Source organism: Urocampus carinirostris, chromosome 17, assembly GCF_059441175.1.
Source record: "Urocampus carinirostris isolate Australia breed hairy pipefish chromosome 17, RoL_Ucar_1.0, whole genome shotgun sequence".
In the NCBI taxonomy this organism is placed as follows: domain Eukaryota; kingdom Metazoa; phylum Chordata; class Actinopteri; order Syngnathiformes; family Syngnathidae; genus Urocampus; species Urocampus carinirostris.
Window position 1 is genome coordinate 21,711,276 of NC_142365.1, and position 21,266 is coordinate 21,732,541.

The 21,266-nt window shown below is 39.3% G+C and overlaps 1 protein-coding gene across 4 annotated transcripts in view; it reads left to right on the forward strand.

Annotated features, from left to right (window-relative positions):
• Positions 1 to 4,157: 4,157 nt before the first annotated feature.
• Positions 4,158 to 21,266, forward strand: part of esrra (estrogen-related receptor alpha) — a 184,149-nt gene continuing 167,040 nt past the window's right edge. For 2 of the 4 annotated variants that reach the window (XR_015847382.1, XM_088321467.1), the window contains exons 1-4: positions 11,688 to 11,842; positions 16,334 to 16,717; positions 19,962 to 20,078; positions 20,183 to 20,296. Coding sequence is in view for 3 of the 4 variants with exons in the window: in XM_088321467.1 (XP_088177593.1) it covers positions 11,740 to 11,842; positions 16,334 to 16,717; positions 19,962 to 20,078; positions 20,183 to 20,296 (718 nt within the window). In the remaining variant the exon portion in view is untranslated. Of the gene's footprint in view, positions 4,371 to 7,549; positions 7,621 to 10,640; positions 11,379 to 11,687; positions 11,843 to 16,333; positions 16,718 to 19,961; positions 20,079 to 20,182; positions 20,297 to 21,266 lie in introns of those variants that run through there. The other 2 variants (XM_088321469.1, XM_088321468.1) reach the window with 2 other exon arrangements.

Sequence of the window (21,266 nt, forward strand, 5' to 3'; positions counted from 1 at the left end):
ATGCGGTAACGTTATTTCCCAGTGCATAGGCACCTCCATCGACCAGCTGGCACCTGTTTAAGGTCAGGGCCTTCTGTAAGAGGCACCGCAGGGTCCCCGCCTGGCGTTTACAATGCAGTGGAAAGAAGGACTTGTGACTAAACTGTACACTACCCGCCATTTAAGGTATTCCCAAAATTTTAAACATGCAAAATGTCAAGAGATTGGAAATGTTTTTTGCATTAAATGAATACATTTCAATGGTATTTTCCGATTATTTTCTGAAATAATGAATTTTGGAGAAGGCATGTTTCGGCTTTGACGTCAACGGGGAAAAACCAGCACCCCAGCAAGCCTGTCACAATATTGGTTTACATTTTTGGTACTTTTTTGTGGAGAATGTCTAGGTGCTGTGTCGTACGGAAAAAAAGGGAAATTAAATGAAATGATCTGCATTTATATAGCTCTTTTCAAGTCAATGAAGACTTCCCAAAAAGCGCTTTACAATGTGCTTCACATTTACCCATTCACACAAACTCACACACCAATAGCAGCCGTACAGCCATGCAAGGCGCCAACCTGCTTATTGGGGGCATTAGGGGTTCGGTGTCTTACCCAAGGACACTTCGACATTTAACATGGAGGCGCTGGGATTCGAACCTGCGATCTCTTGATCCCAAGACGAGCGTTCTAACTAACTGGCAAACAACACACAGAGAACAAAACAGGGCTGTTGCCAAGAGAGAAAAACGCGAAGTAGCCGGGTTAACCGGGAACCCTAAACGAAAAGCAGCAACAGCGAAAAGCACAAAGCTGAGCTAGGAATTGAAGGATTTTATACATTTTACTATAAAGGATTTTATACGATCGAATACAAATTACATTTAATGCAAAAGATATTCACTGGCTGGGCTGTGGTCCGATGTCAGGGCACCCTAGTGGAAAATGTTGTTTACAGGAACAGCAGGAACGGGACGTAAGGCTGATAAGATAATCAGCACATCCAGACGCAGAAAGGCCCTGATGATGTAGAAACGCTCGGTGTTGTTTTGAGTATTCCAGACATTGTGACGCTCTTCCACAATATGGTGAAGCCCAGGGGGGGGGCTTCCTTGGAACGCCCATGGAAGGAGTCGGCACGCCATTGTGCGGGGAAAAGATGGCCAATAGGAGAGAGCTGACGGACTTGAGAAAAAGGCTTCCCACAGAAGCCAACTACACTAATTCGGCCGTTTTCGATGGAGTACACTTAGTTAAATTGTTAATGAAATTGAATCGGCCCCTGTGTGAAAATGTCGGCTTTTTTGTTCATCTTTTCCCTCAAGAAACGAGCGTGCATAAATTGTTGGGTGAATGTAGGTTGTGTTTGTTAAATGGAGTCAGATAACTAATTCGAACAATTTGGTAAACGGTACATTTTGATATTGATTCCCGACGGAATGAACAAATCAAAGAACACCGCAAAACTGGAGCTAAGACCAGGCTAGCAGATTTGAAAACACACAGTGGGCTAACCAGGAACTAACAATGCGGCAATACATGCAAAGCCAACCTGGAAAAAAACAGGGGATACAGCCATAACCGACGCTAACGCCAGGCTAACACAAAAACAGCACACGACGGCTAACCACCACCAACCAGGAGCAAACAAAACATGAAAGTCCTCGCCAGCCCCAACCCTATAAAATGATACTAACCGCGACACAGACTGCGAAAAACTAAAACGAAAAAGCAACAATCACCTACCTCCGAACAGTAAAGAGTGGTAAACGATCGCTGTTCACTACAATCACTGTCTATTTTGGAGCCGGCCTCACATGTTGTGTTAATGGGATTTGCCATTTTAAAAGTGTTGTGTCAATGGTGTCACAGATCTATAGCAAACAAGCCAAATGGGTCAACTTTGGGACTAAATTTCTCGAGTGCACGCAATCTATTTACATAATTGTGGGGAAGAACACTACACGTTCTGTGCCTAATTGAAAAAAGGATGATACTACAGTTTGGGAAAAACCTTTAAATGGTGACATTTTGTGTTATTTTATAAGACCCGCGGCACGCATGTGAACGCCGGGCCGGTTTTTGTTTCCGAATGCACACTGCAGCAAAACGATGCAGTCCCGCAGAATTGCAGTGTCTGCAGTAGAGACTCGATGACCTTGCTTCAAGGTCGCAATGACACCAGCGTCAGTTTTTCCCTTCCGACCATCAGAAGCCCATTTCACGCCTGACCACAAAGAGGCGCACTTTTGACGCACAAAACGATTTGATCAGCTGATTAGTTGAAAAAAAAGGCCATATAGTTATCACGTCTTGCCACATCACATACTCTACTTTTAATCATGTTCTAGTTCGAGAACACTGGCCCTGAAATGGAAAAAAATGCTTTGGGGCTTATGAAACACGTCACGAGACCAACTGCATAGTTTCCCTTTGCACTCTTCGCATAGATTGTGACACTTTGAGAACAAGTTTAAAAAAATAAAACGTTCATTGTCTATTTTGCTTTATTTTATTGGTAAATCAAAGTTTAGAGATACGTCATTTTAAAATGACTTCAGTTTCTTTTTTTTTGACTTGCTATTTCAAAAAAAATCCCTGCAGGAGTTGCCTGCCCTCGTTAGGAAGAAGAACGTAACAGGGAAAGCAGACGCAAATTGTTCGGTGGGAGGAGCCATAGGGGGAGGGTTTCGTTCGTGAATGAAACGGCTTTATGAGCCGGCTCTTGCAAGAAACGACGGGAGCCGGCTCACCGCCAACCAGGGGTCGGATTCCTTCTTGTGGCCGGTCAGTATGATTTTTTTCACATTTCTGTTTTTTTTTCTCTTATTCTTTAGTTTATTCCGTCCTCTAGCTTTTAAATTTTTTGTTTCTTTTATATACTTTCCCTCCTCACATTTTTCCTATTTCCTTTATTTTTGTTTTTTCTCTCTCCCTTTGTTTCTTCTTTCTTGCTTCCCCTAACTTTTCCCTCAGTATATTTTTCCCTATTTTTTGTTTTCTTTCGTCTTTATTGCCAAGATTTTCACGTCTTTATTCTTGCTTCACCCCCTTTTTCTCTTTTGTCATTTCCTTCTTTTGTTAAATTGTTCCTAGCTTTTCACTTGCCTCTGTTTCCTCTTTTCTTCTTATTTTTTCCCTTTCCCTCTTTCACATAGCCTTTTCTTCATTATTTACTCTTCTTTGTTTTCTTTTTTCCCATTTTCTTGCTTTTCTCTTGCTTCTTTTCTTCTATTTTTCACTTTATTTATTTGTTCCTTATTTTTTCATTCGCCCTTGCCCTTTTTTATTGCACTTGTATTATTTATTTTATCTCTATTTGTTCTCTCTTTATTCTTTCTAGAGTTGTACTTTTTTTCCTAGAGTTTTACTTATTTTTTCTTTCTTTTTTCATAAATTTTTCTTCCTTATTCTTTTCTTCTGTTTTTTTAACATTTTGAAGCTTTTTATTATTCTTTTTTTGTTTTTCCTTTGTTTTCCTACCTACTCTTCTCGTCGACTCCAGAGCAGGGGAATGTATAATAATATTCTGAAAAATAGTCTGTGTAATATAGTGTAATAATCTGTGAAGCCCTTTGAGACTCTTCGTGATTTAGGGCTATACAAATAAAAATGACTTGACTTCCTTTTGTAGTTTTATTCTTTAGATTTTTTTCCCCCGTTTATTAAATTTTTTTTTTGCTTTACCAAGCCACCCCCCACCTTCATTTTTTAAAGTAAAAAAATTACATAATAATTGTTAATATAAGGATTGAAACATCAACATGAATCTGGGGTGCCATTTGGGGCCAAAAGAGTCGACTCTTTTTCGTGAGTGGAGCCGAAAGAAACGATTTTTCTCAAAAGAGCTGGAATTGCCACCACTCGAGCCGAAGCACGGGACAATCTCTGACGTCATGGCCTGGAACGGAGTTCATGAAAGAGAAATAGTAAGACCAGAAGTAGGTGCACCAAACATCAACATAAAAGTCGACCATGATGCATTTGTCGTTTTAAGACCCCCCAATTAATACTTAGATAAATATGAACAGAAAATATATATTTGATACAAACCCCAATTCAGGTCCTCTCAAACCAAGCAGACCAAATCTTTACCCAAAAAGCGTTAACATTATTTTATTTTGAAATGACCAGAACAGGATGCAGTATTTCCCAATTCCAAAACGGACTGTGCAAAAACGGCTTCAGATGAAGGAGTCGAAAGACTTGGATTTTAATATCAGTTGTCTGGTGCCTAAGCGGGCTGAGGACACCGGGTCACCCGTCACCAATTCCCTGCCCGAGTCCTCGTCAAACGCCAAATTTCTTGAAGGGTGTCTTACACGGAAACTGGACTTGATCGTCCCGAACACCTGCCTGAACATCAAGAACCTGGTTTGAGTTTTTTTAAGGTGAGTATTAAAATAATGTAACTGTACGTTCTATATAATATACGGTATTTATCAGAATTCATCGGTAGCCTCATTTGTATGCACACCGGGCTGAGTGAAGTTGCGGTCACGTCATCGGGGGTAGGGGGCACTATCCTCTGGGGAATCGATCATTTAGTTGTCTTTTCGTTTATAATTGACTGCACACACCTTTTGAGCCAGTGCAGTCCAAGACGCCATCAAAGACCTTTAAGTTCACAATCAAGACCCCCTCCTTCTTCGATGCACTTTTCCCAACAGGGTGTTCTGTTCCTGGACTAACATGTGCAGACGTTTGATTGAATCCAAGATTAAGGGGAATAAAATAGAGTGTCATGTTCCTCATGCACTTGCAGACCACAGCTGAGGTCTTAAACTTCCCCGACTGTCAACATTTTCCGAGTTACTGTACTTCCTGTCACAGCACGCTGACCTCTGAATGGAACCGAGGCTGCTCGGATTGAGATCACTGATCTGAAGGCGTAATCCACTTTGTCAAATTAACCTTTCACCGGTTCGAGATCAGTAGGCAAGGTCACCCTGGGTGCTCGGTCCTGGCGGTCACTGCGAACCTGGATTTGGTTTGGGAGTGCGTTCGTTTGAAGATGCAAAGGTCTCACCTCAAGGTTATGATACTTTACACGTGTGAGGTTTAAGTATGTCCAGTGACAGCGTCGGCTTTCCAATTGAGTCTATTGTACATGAGATTTGAATAAATGGAGTATTTGGTACTGTTCTGTTCGGATTGACAAAGCTATGCACCAAACTTCAGCTCCCAACTGCAAACGTTTTACCTCAAGGTTACGATACTTTACACCTGTGAGGTTTTAGTACGTGAAGTGATGGCACCAGCTTTCCAATTGAGTCTTATTATACACGAGTTTTGAATAAACGATATACTCGGAGTATTTGGTACTGTGTTGTTGTGATTGACAAAGCTATGCACCAACTTCAGCTTCCAACTACAAACGTCTCACCTCAAGGTTATTATACTTTAAACGAGTGAGGTTTAAGTACTTCAAGTGATGGCATCAGCTTTCCAATTGAGTCTTATTATACACGAGTTTTGAATAAATGATATACTCGGAGTATTTGGTACTGTTGTGATTGACAAAGCTATGCACCAACTTCAGCTCCCAACTTAGTATGAGTGAGAGACAAGGTGTTGGCTTTACTGTCTGTCCTTGAAGCATTCCTGTGACTTTGACCTTTGGAGTGTATCACGCAGCAAAGGGGGGCTGGCTGAGGAGGGGCGGCTTTTGAGTCTTGTCCATAAATCAGAATACAGCATTGCTGTTATACGTTTCAGCGATGAAGTGGCGTTCTTTTGTTTTCATCGATGTTCCAGGAGCCTATGGCCACAGTTGAGACATGTTTGGAGTGGTGTTCTTTATAAAGCTTGAGAGAGTTTCATGGTTTCTTTAAAAACACTCACAAAAAAGCATAAAATCATACATATTGTCTAGTACAGGGATGTGAAATTCAGTTTGAATCTGGGGCTGGATCTAGATTTTCTGTTCTCGGGCGAGCCAGAACAGTAAAAGAATGTCAACCTAAAACTTATAGCTTAATGTAGTTTTTCAGTATTATGCTTCATCTTTCAGCCTACTTTAGTGTCCTACCATACATATTGTAGTCACGAATGACAAAGGATCTTTTCTAAGCATAACACAAATGCGTTAACTAGATTATTTTAACAGTTGAGTGGATGCACTTTTAGACTTGCACCAACTCGCCACGCAAAACAAACTCAAGTGTGAGCTAGGAAGAAAATATGATTTTTGCTTTCATTGTCGGCGTGGTTTGAAATTAATACAAAATAAATACAAAGTAGAAGTTTTAGCAGGGCATGGGCATTTAGATCAAACTACAGTAATCCCTGTTTTTTCACAGAGATTCCATTCCATAAAGGTATCGGGATAGTCAAAACCCACGAGGTACAAACATTTACTCATTAGACATTAGTAACATATAATAATAATAATAATAACAATACGACTGTAACAAAATAACTAGAAATACAAATAAAAACACAGAACATCTAATTGCAGTTGAATGAATCTTCTTTATTGTCATTATACAATAGCACAACGAGATTGGAAGGCCTCTCCTTCAGTGAAAAAGCGGCCGGCTACCTGCATACTAGCATTGGTGATCCATGGGTTGGGCCAGGTCCCGGGGATGATTAAAATACAACAGTCACAAAAGTAGTGGTTTCCCACGAGTTGTAGCTCCAGGTCATCTGTTTCATGGGTAATGGATCTGGCGTGAGCGAGATACAGGCTTGGCAGGGGTAGCTTGTTAGAGTTTTTACGTAGCCTAGTTCCAGGAGGCCACAGGCCAGATTTTGCTTTCTCTCAAAACGCCGCCTCAGTTTTTCCCCGTACCGATAACAATTTACGGAGCACCCAGTGGTGATCAGAATTTCTTTGCACTCTTCTGACTTTCCTCAAAGTCTATTTTAAATGATGAAATTCTTTTCAATGTATCGAGCCGCTAAAATACTAGCTGCTTCTGTACTTCTGCAGTTTGTTTTGGCTGCCACGTTGACTTGCTGTTTGACTCACAGCATACAGACGCTTATCACAGTCGAGCACACAGTCATGCCCACCCATACGCACACACAAAGCCCTCTCCAACATGCCCTTTGTGATAGCATTTGCTGCGTGTTGTCTGCTGTAGAACACATATGTAGATGATATAGATGACGGTAAAGACGATTGAATTCGAAATCCGCAAAGTATGGAAACCGTGAAAAGAAAACCGCGATACGGCAAGGGATTATTGTACTAATAAAGCCGAGAGTATATCATTTACTGGATTATACTTTCATATATTTACTTCGAATGTGTATATTGGGTTCTTAAGCTATATTTATTCTGAATATTTATGGATGTTTGCATTTTCTTTAAACTGTGAATGGATGACCGGATGCTCTGAACGAAGTTTCGTTGTTCTTTGACAGTGACAGTAAATATTTCTGAACTTCGAGCGGCCAGCTGTTTGGATGTATTTTAAAAAGTCATAACTTTTAATAGAAATGCCCCGGAGACTCGCTTCTTTTTAGACATACAATTAAATCACCCGAGGGGCCAGGTCTGCCCCCTGGGCCGTACGTTTGACGTGGCTAGTCCAATACAAATCTGGATTTCCTTTCGCAGGAGCGGCTGTCGACCTACAGCAGACGCTGCAGGTCACGTCCTGCGTATCGGCTTCCAATCCAGTAAAAGAGGTGAGTGCTGTCATAACTGCTGATAGTAATTCCCTCTTTTTAAACCTGATAACTCATTTACAGCCCATTCCTCTAGTAAAGCAGGGGCGTTCACATCATTTGCAGTCGAGTGGTTCCTATAGTTGTTCCCATTGTGATGTTATATTGCACCCTTTTAAGATTGTTTGTTGGCAAATGATTGCGCAAGGTATTTGTTTTAGGTTGTCGGCCGCATTGTTTGTGGTCCAAACAGTCCTCTCCCCGCATTTCTTTACCATGAAGACCCAATTGAAAGATGGCCCGTGTTGCAATGTTATTGCATTTTTTGGGTGTGTTTCATTGTCGTGACATGCAGGCAAACGTGAGCCGGATTTCAAAACGAATTGCACCCAAGTAAAAACAACCAAGGCACGAAATTTATATAATTGATTTCCGGGTTATGTACTCGGAATTGTAATAGGAATTCATGATCTGACAAACAATGACTGATTTATAAACACTGTAAAGAATTGATGAAGACATTCTAGTGCTTGCAAAGGTCCATGGTTAATCTCTGGGTTACCTCTTTAAACCTGCTTTAACCAAGAATAATTCAAGCTTTATCTCACTAATTAAAACCCTCACATCTTTACCTGCAAAAGGAAAACTTTTATTTTTACATTATTTTTTTTTAATTGCTATGTAGGAGCCTATGCGTTAAAGGTGATGATACTAGTATTATTTGAGTTACTTATTTTTCTCTTTCTTTTTTTTCCCTCTCTTGTCCTTTTTCTGTTACTTTCTATCTTTTCCGTTTTTCTTTTTTTGTTCTTCCCAATTCTTTATTCTTTCTTTTCATTATTATTTTAGTTCTCTTTATACCTTCTTTTCTTGTTTTCTTGCTTTTTTCCTTATCTCTTCCCTCCCCCTTTTTTTCCTTATTTTGGCATGTATTTCTTGTCTATTTCTTCTTTTTTTCCCTTATAATTCTTTTATTCTTCTTTTAACCTTTTTCGCTTTCGTATATTCCCTTTTCCCGTTTCAGTTTTTTCTTTTTTTTAAATTATTTTGTTCCTTCTTTTTTTCTTGTCCTTGCCTTTTTCTTGTTTTGTTGCTTTTTCCTTATTTATTTTTCACTTTACATTTTTTTACCCCTTTTTCTGGTCATTTTCTTCCTTTTTATTTTTATATATTTTTTCTCTTTCTCATTCTTTTTTTTAACATTTATTCCCACTCTTTCCCTCTTTTTCTTCTTCACGAAAGGCTGTGCAAAGAAAGTGTTGCGTTTTGGTAACTTTGGATCTTTGTAATTTGTCATTTTCCTTTTTTGTTACACTTGTTTTCATTTGCACTTTGCAATACGGTAGGTCAAAATATTACATATTGTCCCTTTAAGCAAAACATATACAAATACAGTAAAACTAAAATAAGGAATTCTTTATAAATATAATAATTCTGTTGAGAGATATTTTTTCTAATTTTAAGAATTTATCTTATTTAACAATTTCTATTCTTTTTCTTATCTCCTCAATGCTTGCACCTCCACAATGAGCCAAAGTCCATTTATGAAAAAAGGTCACTAAACGTAAGCGAACATAGTTAAAGAATTAAAACAATGAAAAAAGAAAGAAAAGGAAAAACAAAGAAAATAATTAAAAGGGGAAAAACAAGAAACAAATAAGGAAATAGATAGATAGATAGATAGATACTTTGTTCATCCCCGAAGGGAAATTCACATTTCCAGCAGCATCCCTGAGATGAGAACAATCGAGAACAATCGAAAAAAACACGGGAGCTGCTGGAGTGGCTGCCATTCGTGACGGCGCCGGAAGAAAAGATTCAATTTGAATCATGTACAAACAAACAAACAATTGAATCATGTACAAACAAACAAACAAAATATTCATGTTTCAATAAGTGGAGTGTTACTAGATGAAACGAAAGAAACGAGGAGTGAAATAAAAGAAGGATTTCAAAAGTTGAACTACAAAATGGGAAGAAAAAAATGGACTGATAGACAGCACCCAGATGGCAAATGGGAAAGTTAAGAAAAAAGAGAAGCAGAAAAAGAAGTAATAAAAGGAGGGAAAAGAAAAGACAAGGGAAATAGAAAAATTAGAAGGGAAAATAAAGGAAAAGGAGACAAGAAAAAGAGGGGGGAAGTTAATAAAAGAGGAAAAAAGCAAGGGGAAAAAATAGAAAAGGTTTTTGTCTTTTAAAGGGTACTCTTAGCAGCAAGATGGTGGACAAATATGACAGCTCCCTTTGGGTGAGCTTAACGTTTTGTAAAATAAAACCAAATTTCTCTATTTAAGAAAATGCACATCAATACGATAGTTCGTGTACTTTTTCTTATTACCTGAATAAAGATATATGTTTTAACAAATTATTTAGTTTTTTCTCAATACTAGAATACGCTAAATTATACATTGTTCCTTTAACCCGGGCCGTCGGACTGTTGCTAAACAAAGTTGTGTCTTCACGATGTGACCAGTCACTGAAATATGTCATGCCACATATTATTGGAAAGCTAAACACTTGGGACTGAAGATACGATGGCCATTTTAAAATGTACTCGTCAAATAAACATCCCGAACAGTCTGAAACAAGATATCCGAAAACTATAAAGCCGGTGTAATTCACCCAGAAGTGCTGTGACGTTCCACTCATGATATGATTCCCCGCAAAGATGGTGTTGTTACAGTCACAAAAGTCCAGTGAATCCAACCGTGTAAAATATTTGTTTTAAAGCACACGATAATGCCGACAGATTTAAAAAAAATAAAATCGCCTGAAAGCATTCCTGCATCGTTCGATGATCTTAGTTGTGATAGGTTCTTTTTTTCCATAACTCCCATTAAAAAATAACAGACTTGTCAGATCGTTTCCAAAATAGCCATTAACCTCTGACCTTTTGATTGACACCACTCTCAGCCAATCGCAAGCTTTTTTTTTTATATAGTCCTCAGCCTGTGACAATCTATAAGGTATTGAGGCCTGTATTTAAAAAAAAACGTCAAATTACTTAGGCTTAAAAAAATTTAGCCAATAGTGACCGATTCATATGTTGATTGTCACATTGGTTAGCAAATGAAATTCCCTACGTAATTGTATTCAATTTTACGGCCTATATTGAAATCAGAGCCGAAACTAAATGTGCATAAATGCAACCCGGAATCCATTTGTATGCGCGATTATCACCCGCAAGAGTGCACAATCATAGAATGTCTTCTGGAAGAAGTCAAACATTTACAACCCTTTCACAACGTCTTAAAATTGACCAAAGTAAAATGCACGATTGCAAAGTCTTTAGGGCTGTAAACTGGTCGTCTCCAAATGGCCACTTTTGGTAAACCTTTGACATGTCTTGAGAAAAATGGGCAGAAAACAATGTTTAGTTTTTCAGATTTTGATCATCTTTGACCTGGGACCAGGTAAGACTTGACCCAGTTGTTTACTAGCTAAGATGCCCATGCTATACGATTTTACAAGTTTTTCTTAAGCGAGAGCAAAAGCCAATTTAGATTACTCAATCTTAATAGCACAAACAGTGATTTTTTTCAGTTTGGGACAAAACTTCATAGTCTTACCTTACAAAAGAGACCAAAACCGTCCATATTCTCCAAACAGTTCAAGAAGAGCTTTCAATTTACTTTGGGTAGTTCTCGGATTTTGGATTTTAGACGTATTGTACAGGAATGTTAGGGGGAAAATGTAAATTTACATTTAGTTATCTCTTCAAGTTAGTAACAATTCTAATTATGGGAGTCCATGACACGATTTCATGATTAATATAAACTGTGAGTATTATTAAATAAATGTATTTCGCGGTGTTGAAAAATTAAGACGATGATGTCTGGAAGAGGTTGACTAAGCAGCTGTTTGGCAGGGAGACGTAGCAAGCTAGTAATTTGGCACATAGCAGCATTGGAGCTAGCAGCAGCCAGCTGAGCTTCTTTTGCGGCTTTACGCGCACCAAATAGTCTCGCAGGCGGGGGAATATGAGGGTTTTTTTAAGGGTTATTGTTCTATCTTCGTTATTCATTATCCATTATCGGTCAGTTCATAATACGCTACAAAGCCTGGGAGCCGGGACACTTACTCTCAGCCAAAAGGCCAAGCTAAGGTCCTAGCCCTAAAGCCTTGCCGCGACCATTGCGAATGCACCGTTCCCGGAGGTACTGCAATACCGGGCCGATGCGTTTAAGTTGCACAATTGTAACTAGGCGGGGGACTTCAGTGCCACCTACGTTTCCCCTACCAGGTAAATTAAAAAATGTCTCTGGTTTGTGAATAAAAGAAACCCCGAACTGCGGGGGTTGTGGTTTAGCAAATGCTAGCTAGTTACCCGAAGGAAGCTAACTTGGTTGAAATGTTTTGCTAATGTAGCAGGCTAGCTAGTCGATGCTAACGTGTCGGTTGCGTTATAATGTAGTTTCAATGGCTGACTTGGGAAACCCAACCTTAATCACATTGGTTTCGATGCAGTTTAACGTGCTTCACGACGAAGGCTCAACTTGACATTCTGTAAGAAATGCTCGTTCTTCTCTCATCAGAATGCACATGCTTGGCCAAGCAAGTATCTGCAACAGATATGTTGTGATTTGTAATAATTGCATTTTGGTTGGGCGACACAGAGGTTTTTAAATGGGCGAGTTTGCTGTGGCTGTCACGTTTTGATTGGAGCAAACTCCAAATAAAGTTAGTAACTGTTATTGAACGGGATTTATTGCTGGGGTGATCAATGCAAAGCAAACAAAGTTAAGTGAATTATATGCGCAAATGAGTGATATTATGGTATTGTGATTTCTTATGAATGTCATGGCACTCCATCCATCCATCCATCCATTATCTGCACCGCTTATCCTCAGTAGGGTTGCGGGGGTGCTGGAGCCCATCCCAGCTCTCTTCGGGCAGTGGGCAGGGGACACCCTAAACTGGTTGCCAGCCAGTCGCAGGGCACACAGAGACGGACATTTCCCCGTTACAGCTAAATCTGTATTCTATATTAATAAATGATTTTTTTTGGTTATTGTCTTCTGCAAAGTGTTAAAGCACATTTGGAATTTTCTGTCCAATCCAAGCAAATACGAATAGTATCGATATGATTTTCTTGTGAATGTCTTGATCATTGAATAATTGAACCCCTACCTTCATAAATTCGTTTATTTCAATACACACAGCCCAAAGATCTTACGCACTGAAATATCATATTTTTTATTAAGTAACCACAATGCAAACTTTAACGGTTTAAGATATGGATATGAACATTACAATTCCAACTGTCTGGTCAACAGAGTGGTTAGGGGCACCGTTCTGAGGTCATAGGTTCAAATATAGCTACCAGCATTCCTGTGCAGTTTACCTGTTCTCTCCGTGCTTGTTTGGGTTTCCTCCGGGCCCTCCAGTTTCCTCCCACATTCCCCAAAACATGTGTGTGAGGTTAACTAGCCGGTCGAAATTGTCCCTAGATGTGAATGATCAAGTGAGTTGTCTGTCCCTGTGTGCCCTGCGACTGGTTGGCAACCAGTTCGGGGTGTCCCCTGTCCCCTGCCCACTGTCCGAAGATATTTGGGATGGGCTCCCGCTGCCCCCTTTGACTCTGGTGAGGATAAGCAGTGCAGATAATGGATGGATGGAAGTCAAAGTGCAAATGGTGTAAACCAGGGGTCTCCAACCTTTTTCAATCTGAGAGCTACATTTTATTGCTAATTAGCGCAAAAGGGCATCCAGTTAACAACAAATAACAACTCATGTTAATACTATGTCATGACCAGGTTAATTATTGAAAGTACGGTAAAATACACTCAGTGAGTCACCCAAAAAAATAATTTGACTAGAAAATCACAAGTACCCAGCACTGGTGAGCTACTTTCTGAACAGGCTTGCGGGCACCTCAGTTGTTTTAAGATGGCTCAGGCACCATGTTGGATTCCCCTGGTGCAATCACTACAAGATAAAAACTTTTACCTGTATACAAAATAAAATACATCTACCATTAAATAGGTTTCAGAACAAAACGTACGGAGGTAAAACTAACAAAAATATGAATACTGTATAATTATGTCAACAAGAAAAGTAAAATACCTTCCAATGCACATTATTATAAAAATAAGGTCAGTGGTGCAAAAAAGATGTAAACACAATTGGATCAAATTCAAAAGTTCTAATGTATGTATAATCCTTTGACCTAGTAACAAAATTAGTATAGTGATTGTTAAAATGAGAAGACAGTATTGAATCTATGGCAATTGTTTTGATCCGATTCAAGTACTCCCTCCGTATCAATAATAAGGATATTTGGTTAGATACGGCCACATTTATTCAGCATTAATTTACTGTACATAATACATAAAAGTGTTTTATGAGTGCAGAACTACTTAGAATTTTTGTTGCAATTTGCAACATTTTTCTGGATTGTAGCCATTTTGAGCAGAGTATTAACATTACGACGCAAAAAGGGACCCACCTGGCGACCCCCATCAAACGCCCATTACATTTTATTACATCAAGTGCCAAATACAGTTTTGTCCTTTGCTCAGTCTTTGTGATCCGACCACCGCTTTGAAGACTGACTGTTATTTTTGACAATATTTTTAAGAATAAAATCCATCAATAATTTAGCACGTGCACTCTAATAAGTTTCTGTGTATGTTGTAGCATGCTCGTTGTAATTAGACTTTTCCACTCATAGGATAAAGAGGTGATGGACTATGACAGGGGGGGAACATTATTACTGCAGGGCTCTTACAGCCTTACACATTATAACATTAGTTATGCGTCTGCAAAGTGAGGCGCGAGCCGCCTTTATGAGCAGCGTGACCTTCATCCGCTCACCTTGGTTATTTTAATTTGCGGAGAAGCCCGCTGCAAAGACTTCTATTCTTACTTCCGTACTCAAAAGACTGATCTTTTTTAATGGGTGGGGACGGGTCTGGTTTTGTCAGGTTTCCATCTTTTTGAGATGAAAGATGGCAAAATGTATGTATACAACCCAAGCTTTTTTTCTGTTTAGTTTTTACTTTGGGGAAAGCACTTGATGAACACTATGCTAGTTAATCGGGTCGTAATCAGGATTCTTGCAGAGGGATTTAATTAGTTCCTCGATGGGGACATTTTGAACAACTTCATGTGGTGCTGTGTTATTGGCATAGTCCTAACGCGCTGGTTGGGAAGCATTTCCACTGTGACCACGGAGACGGTCATATTTATGATGATGAAAATGTCACTTTAAAGTTAACCTATTGGACTACAGTGCAATAACAATGATGGAACTGTATCATCCTCTTTTATAAATGAGTGAGCGGCTAATTCAATTTACACAAGCACATAACGAGTGATGCCAGAGTGAGCCCCCAAATACTAAAACTGTTATTGAGTAGGGCTGCAACCAACAACTATTTTAGTAGTTGACTAGTCGCAGATTAGTCAAATAATCATATATATATATATATATATATATAATTTTTTTCTTTTAATTCAGCATGAAGTTTATTTAGCAGTGTCGCAAATGGTAATAAAATACAACAAAAACAGGTACAATGAAGAAAACATCTTTCACTGAACATACTCTGGATTAATACAAAAATTAAATGGAAAATCAACAGTTTAATACAAAAGGCATGATAAAACAGTATTAAATTACAAATTCAGTGAAGGAAGTGATCTAATTATTTAGTTGTATTTTGTTGAATGGTACTTTTAGAATTATACTCCAATAAATCAAAATACGATTTATTTAAAGGAACAGTGTGTATTATTTAGCACTTTTTAGTGGTAACAAAAAAAAATGTTATCAAAACATTGATTTAATTACCGGGTATGTGGCAAATGGTAATAGACACAAGAAAAAAATAGTGCAATAAAAAATCTTTTATTGAACATACCACAGATTCCTCCAAAAAAATAAACTGCCCATTCTTAAACCAATTAGGCACGGTGCTCTGTCAGTAGGGACATGGAAAAAACTTCTGTGCATCTTTTAGGGGAAGGTAAATAAATAATTCAAATCAAGTAATCATTTTTTAATCCATTTAAACAAAGAACAGGCTCATAAGCAGCAGTAGAACAGTAAATAAAACAAATTTATGTGTATTTTGTGAAGTACTTTCAGTGGTCAACAGCAAAGTCTGTAACAAGAACTTGACGATTCTCAACAGTTTAAGATTAAATGGTTTCAACAACTTACGTTTGTTCTTCGGACTGCATGCATTTAATTTCAAATAAGTTTGTCAGGCGCAGTCCTGCATAACGCTCAAGCTCTGTTTTAAAGCGAAATATTCGCGTATGAAATGTATAATGCATGTCGTCAAAACCGTATTAGCTTGAACGTTACTTAAATCCTACTGAGGCGAGTCAATGGTTTCGTTCAACTGTCCTGTGTTATCTTTGAATGTTCGTGCGTCACCAATCTACTGCCATGATACGCAAGGTCTGCTTTGCAAACTTTGCATGAATTATTTTTATTAGCTGTATCGTCCCAAAATTCTCCCAATACCTTAGCAGTTTTGGTACGCGTAGTTCAGGTTCACGTCGCCATTTTTGTATGTTTATTTTACCGCTCCAGGCCAAGACGCTATTGGTTATTGCGCATGCGTATTCAGGTAGATATGCCTCAGTCTGTCAGAAAAAAGCCCCTGGTGACCTTAGTCAACAATGAAATTTATTGTCGACTCTTTCTATTATCATTTTCAACAACATGGACTAATCTTTGTAGCCTTATTATTGAGCCTGTTTTCTTTTTCTGGTCCCCTAGACATCATGTCTTCCAGGGACCGCCGTTCCGATGTCTACATCAAGGCGGAACCTAGCAGTCCGGAGGGAGGCGGTGGAGGCCGTAACAGTCCTGGCGGGGCCTCCTCAGACTCCTCTCAAAGCGCAGGCGGGGAAACCAGAGGGGACGGCACTAAACGCTACTCGCCACCGCTTTACACGCCAGCCCTTCGTTGCCATTTCAAAGACGAGAGCGGAGACGGAGCGGACGAGGGATCCGCCGGAAACGGGCCCGGACGCTGCAAGTACGGCCTCAGCACGTTACCTAAAAGGTTGTGTTTGGTCTGTGGGGATGTGGCTTCGGGCTACCACTACGGTGTGGCTTCCTGCGAAGCGTGCAAAGCTTTCTTCAAGAGAACCATCCAAGGTATGGCTTTAGCTATTAAGTGTGTTTTCTCAATGTTCCTCCAAATCTCTGTGTATAAAGAATGTTTTTGCTAAATAGGAAGTTGGCATATTTTCCGTACTATAAGGCCCACCAGACTAAAAGGCACTCCCCAAAAACGTCATATTCTTTTATATTTTTCTCACATAAGGCACACCGGAATTGAGACAACAGTAAGGACTTTCGTGTGTACTGGTACATATTATTCAATGCACTAAAATGTGCCGCTGACCTATATTGTAAAACAATGTATGCAATAGGAATTGAATCCGAGTAGTGTCCGTGAGAGCACTGATACATAATCACAAGACCACGAGTGGTTCAAATGACATAAGAAATGGTATTAGAGCAGGGGTCTCCAACCTTTTTCAAGCTGAGAGTTACTTTTTGTTACTAATTAGTACAAAGTGCACCTTGTTTGATATCCATCCATTATCTGCACCGCTTATCCTCAGTAGGGTCGCGGGGGTCCTGCAACCCGTGCCAGCTATCTTCGGGCAGTGGGCTGGGGACACCCTGAACTGGTTGTCAGCCAGTCGCAGGGCACACAGAGACAGACAACTCATTCACTCATACACACCTAGGGACAATTTGTACCGGCCAATTAACCTGACATGCAAGTTTTTTTGGAATGTGGGAGGAAACTCACGCAGGCAAAGGGAGAATATGCAAACTCCACACAGGAAGGTTTGATCCCATGACCTCAGAACTGTGCCGCACACACGCTAACCACTGCGCTGCCGTGTTGGCCCTTGTTTGATATGTATTTCTAAAATAACAATGTATCTTGTTGTTACTTTATTACCAGGATTATAGTTAAAAGTACAGTTTAATAGACTCAGTAAACCAATAAAACATAATTTTACGATAAAATAATGATGACCCAGCACTGGCACCACGTTGGAGACCCTTGCATTAGAGCTTATCCCATCTTATACCATTTTTACTCTCCATGCCACAACACGGTTTTGCATTGTGCATTCTAAACTGGTTAAAGAAACTGTCCCTTCACTTCTTTAGCTGTGCCCCAATAACCTCTCAGATTCATATTTATGCGTACATAAAAGCGCTTGTAAAGTATTTTGTTGACTTTTCTGTTTTCTCTATTCTCTAACATTTGTTGGTGAAGAATGGAACGGACTGTTTAACCCCTCAGAATGCACTATGCAAATGACTGTTCCATGCACCATGAGTAAAAATAGTGGGATAATGAGATATGGTAATTACCTTTTCATGTGTCATTTGTATCATTTGTCGGTGGTCTAATGGTAAAGGGCTGTCAGAGATGTATTTCGATTGGATCAATCATAGCATAATCGTTGCCCAAATACGGTGTTACCATAAAACCTTGTATGGTAACGCATAGCTAGAATTACTGTATGCATTTTCAATCTTGTCTGTGGTATTCTGTGGTGTATAAGGCACACCATGTTGTGATTGGGGTTTTTAGCTGCGCCTTTAGTCTGGAGAATACAGTAGTGGACTGCTCTCTTGCGTGGTTAATCAGTTGAGCAGTAGCCTGCACAAAGTCTGAATCTTTATAGTTTTCGCATTGCATAAACACAAGACTGATTTATTATTATTTTTTTAAAAATAAGTAGCCACATCAACCTTTGCATCATTAACCATCACAGGGGCGAAAAACTGACAAATGACAACTTGGCAATGATCAAATAACAACTAAATTAGTATATAGTTGATTAATCATTTAGATTTTTGAACCTAAATATTTCAGCCTCTCCATTTTAGGTTATTGCTGCTTTTTACTTGGGGTACAGAGATTCATTTTATTTTTTGGAACCTAGGCCCTCAGTTGGACTTCCTCCTTGCACTTGTAACTAAAGATCAACATTTTCGCATATCTTTTTGGGAGCCATATTATTTTGAAATTGGGGCAGCACGGCAGCGCAGTGGTTAGCGCTTGTGCGGCACAGTTCATGTCATGGGAACCTGTCGTGGGTTCAAATCCAGCTCCAGACTTCCTGTGCGGAGTTTGTATGTTCTCCCCGTGTTTGCGTGGGTTTCCTCCGGGCACTCCGGTTTCCTCCCACGTTCCAAAAACATGCATTTCAGGTGAATAGGCCGGTCCAAATTGTCCCTAGGTGTGAATGAGCGAATGAGTTGTCTGTCCCTGTGTGCCCTGCGATTGGCTGGCAACCAGTTCAGGGTGTCCCCTGCCCACTGCCCGGAGATGGCTGGGATGGGCTCCAGCCCCCCCGCGACCCTAATGAGGATAAGCGGTACGGCTGATGAGATGAGATTATTTTGAAATTATGTTCTCCTTAGAGTACAGGTATTTTATTTATTAGTTGACATAATATTCATTATCTTTTTGCAGTGGTGCTCTAATAACTACAGAAGATTTCCACCTAATCATACGTTGGTTAAAACTTACAGCAGTTTGTGATAAAACCTTAATCATCAGTTTATTATTATTATTATTGAATGCAATTATGATGTTTTGGAATTTTCTGAGGAATGGGGAAAAAAAAATCCATATTCCAGTTTTAATTTATTTATTTTTCCTCACCATTAAGTCTTTATACTACACTACAAGGAGATCAACTGATTTTTTACAACTATCAACTCACATGTACATAAGCACTTCTCCCTGATATTTAGTTGGAATAGTTCGAGTTTTGATTGTGGCATACTTTTGCATAGTTTGTGGAATTTTAATGTGCAGCTATTTTGACATCCCTCCCGAAATGATAAGTTGGATTCCAAGCGCTCAACTCCACGTAGACATAATGGCTTTTTTGATATTGTTGATGGTAGTTTAATATGTAGGAGCATGCTATGTTATTCTGTTTCCATTTCCCTCATTTCTGAGTATGATTATAGACTGTGATCCACTTAAGAAAAGGTTTTGTATTGAGTTCTGCCTGGTTTTAAGGAGCTCACTTTTTGTCTCAGCAGACCACATAATTTAGTCAAACCATCAGAGTGCCTTTGCGTAATTTTTAGGTGGCCTGACTTCTTTCAGTCCATGGCAAAGATGACTTTTTTTTTAGTTTTATTCGGTCTTTAGATTAGGACACAGTATCCGCAAGTCAGAATTCAACTGTCACATGATGGGCGCCACAACGCATTTCAATTATCAATCGGCTCTCCTGTTTGTGTTTTGCATACTGGTGATGGTTTGAAGGTCATTTTTATTCATTTGTTATCACTTTATTAATGATTGACTACTTAAACATCTTATCATTTGGGTCCTTGCACGCAGGCAACATTGAATACAGCTGTCCGGCTTCAAACGAATGCGAGATCACAAAAAGGCGCAGAAAGGCGTGCCAGGCATGCCGCTTCACCAAGTGCCTCAAAGTGGGCATGCTGAAAGAAGGTGAGCCACACTCCCACCAATCCAGTCAGCATTTTCCCCAGGTTTTGTTGTTTTGGGTATGTGTTTCCTCAGCATTAAAACGTTTTGTCTGTGTCTTGCTACAGGAGTTCGTCTCGATAGGGTCCGGGGAGGAAGGCAAAAGTACAAAAGACGGCCAGAAGTGGAAAATGCAACATACCAGAGTGTTCCCCTTTCACTGACTAAAGACAATGAAAAGGGTTTGCAATTTTATGTATATTGAATTAAAACAAAGTAAGATGTACACAGGGACTAACTCATTAGTATGTTTTCTAATACTATGTTCTTGTTGGACTGGGGAGGGATGGGCGTCACCAGGCTGTACTTGCCCAAGATACACCTCAGGAATTGGTGCCCCTACGACCCTTGTGGTTAAGGGATATATTACATCATATGAACTCGATTATGTCTCACGTTGAGCAAAGCCCACAATTTCACCTAGGGGTAGACTCAATTTATCTCGGGATTAATTCATTGTTTTCTTATTATAATATGTTTTGGGTCCAGTCACCATGTAATATTCTCGATATTTAAAATAATTCCCAATCTACCAACACTCGGGTTGAGTAAAACCCAAACTGCATCCACAAAAATAGGACACACCCAACATTTGTGATGGATTTGCACAAATAACACAATTTTGGTTGGTTCTAAACCAAATGACAGTTTTCTGTGGCGGGGTTGGTATAATGAGAACCATTGTTTTGAGAACAACTAATGTCATTTTGGGAGCTTTAAAAGAATATCAGAGTTTAAAATAATCTACATAATATCTGGGATGTTTAAAACAAAGTTATTTAATTTTTGGTCTCTTAGATAATGTGAACCAGTTCTTAAAGAGACACTGTGTAACATGTCAAGTCAAGACATGTGACCACGAGATGTCGCTGAAGACTGCCAACTATGGAGACTCAAGAATAAACAAACTGCACCCATTTCCTTCTGATTTTATGCCAAACAATTCACAAGGTTTTTTTGGGAAATCCATAGCAGTAAGATGGCAGACAATCCTGTCAACTCCCTCTAGGTGAGCCTCATGTAATGAAAAATAAATAAATATAAATCTCTCTACCTAAGGCTAGTTTGTGAAAATATTCATGCAAGTTGGGTCAAACTGACACAAATAGTTATTTTTGACCTTTGTGATGCACACAGTTTAAGATATTTTAT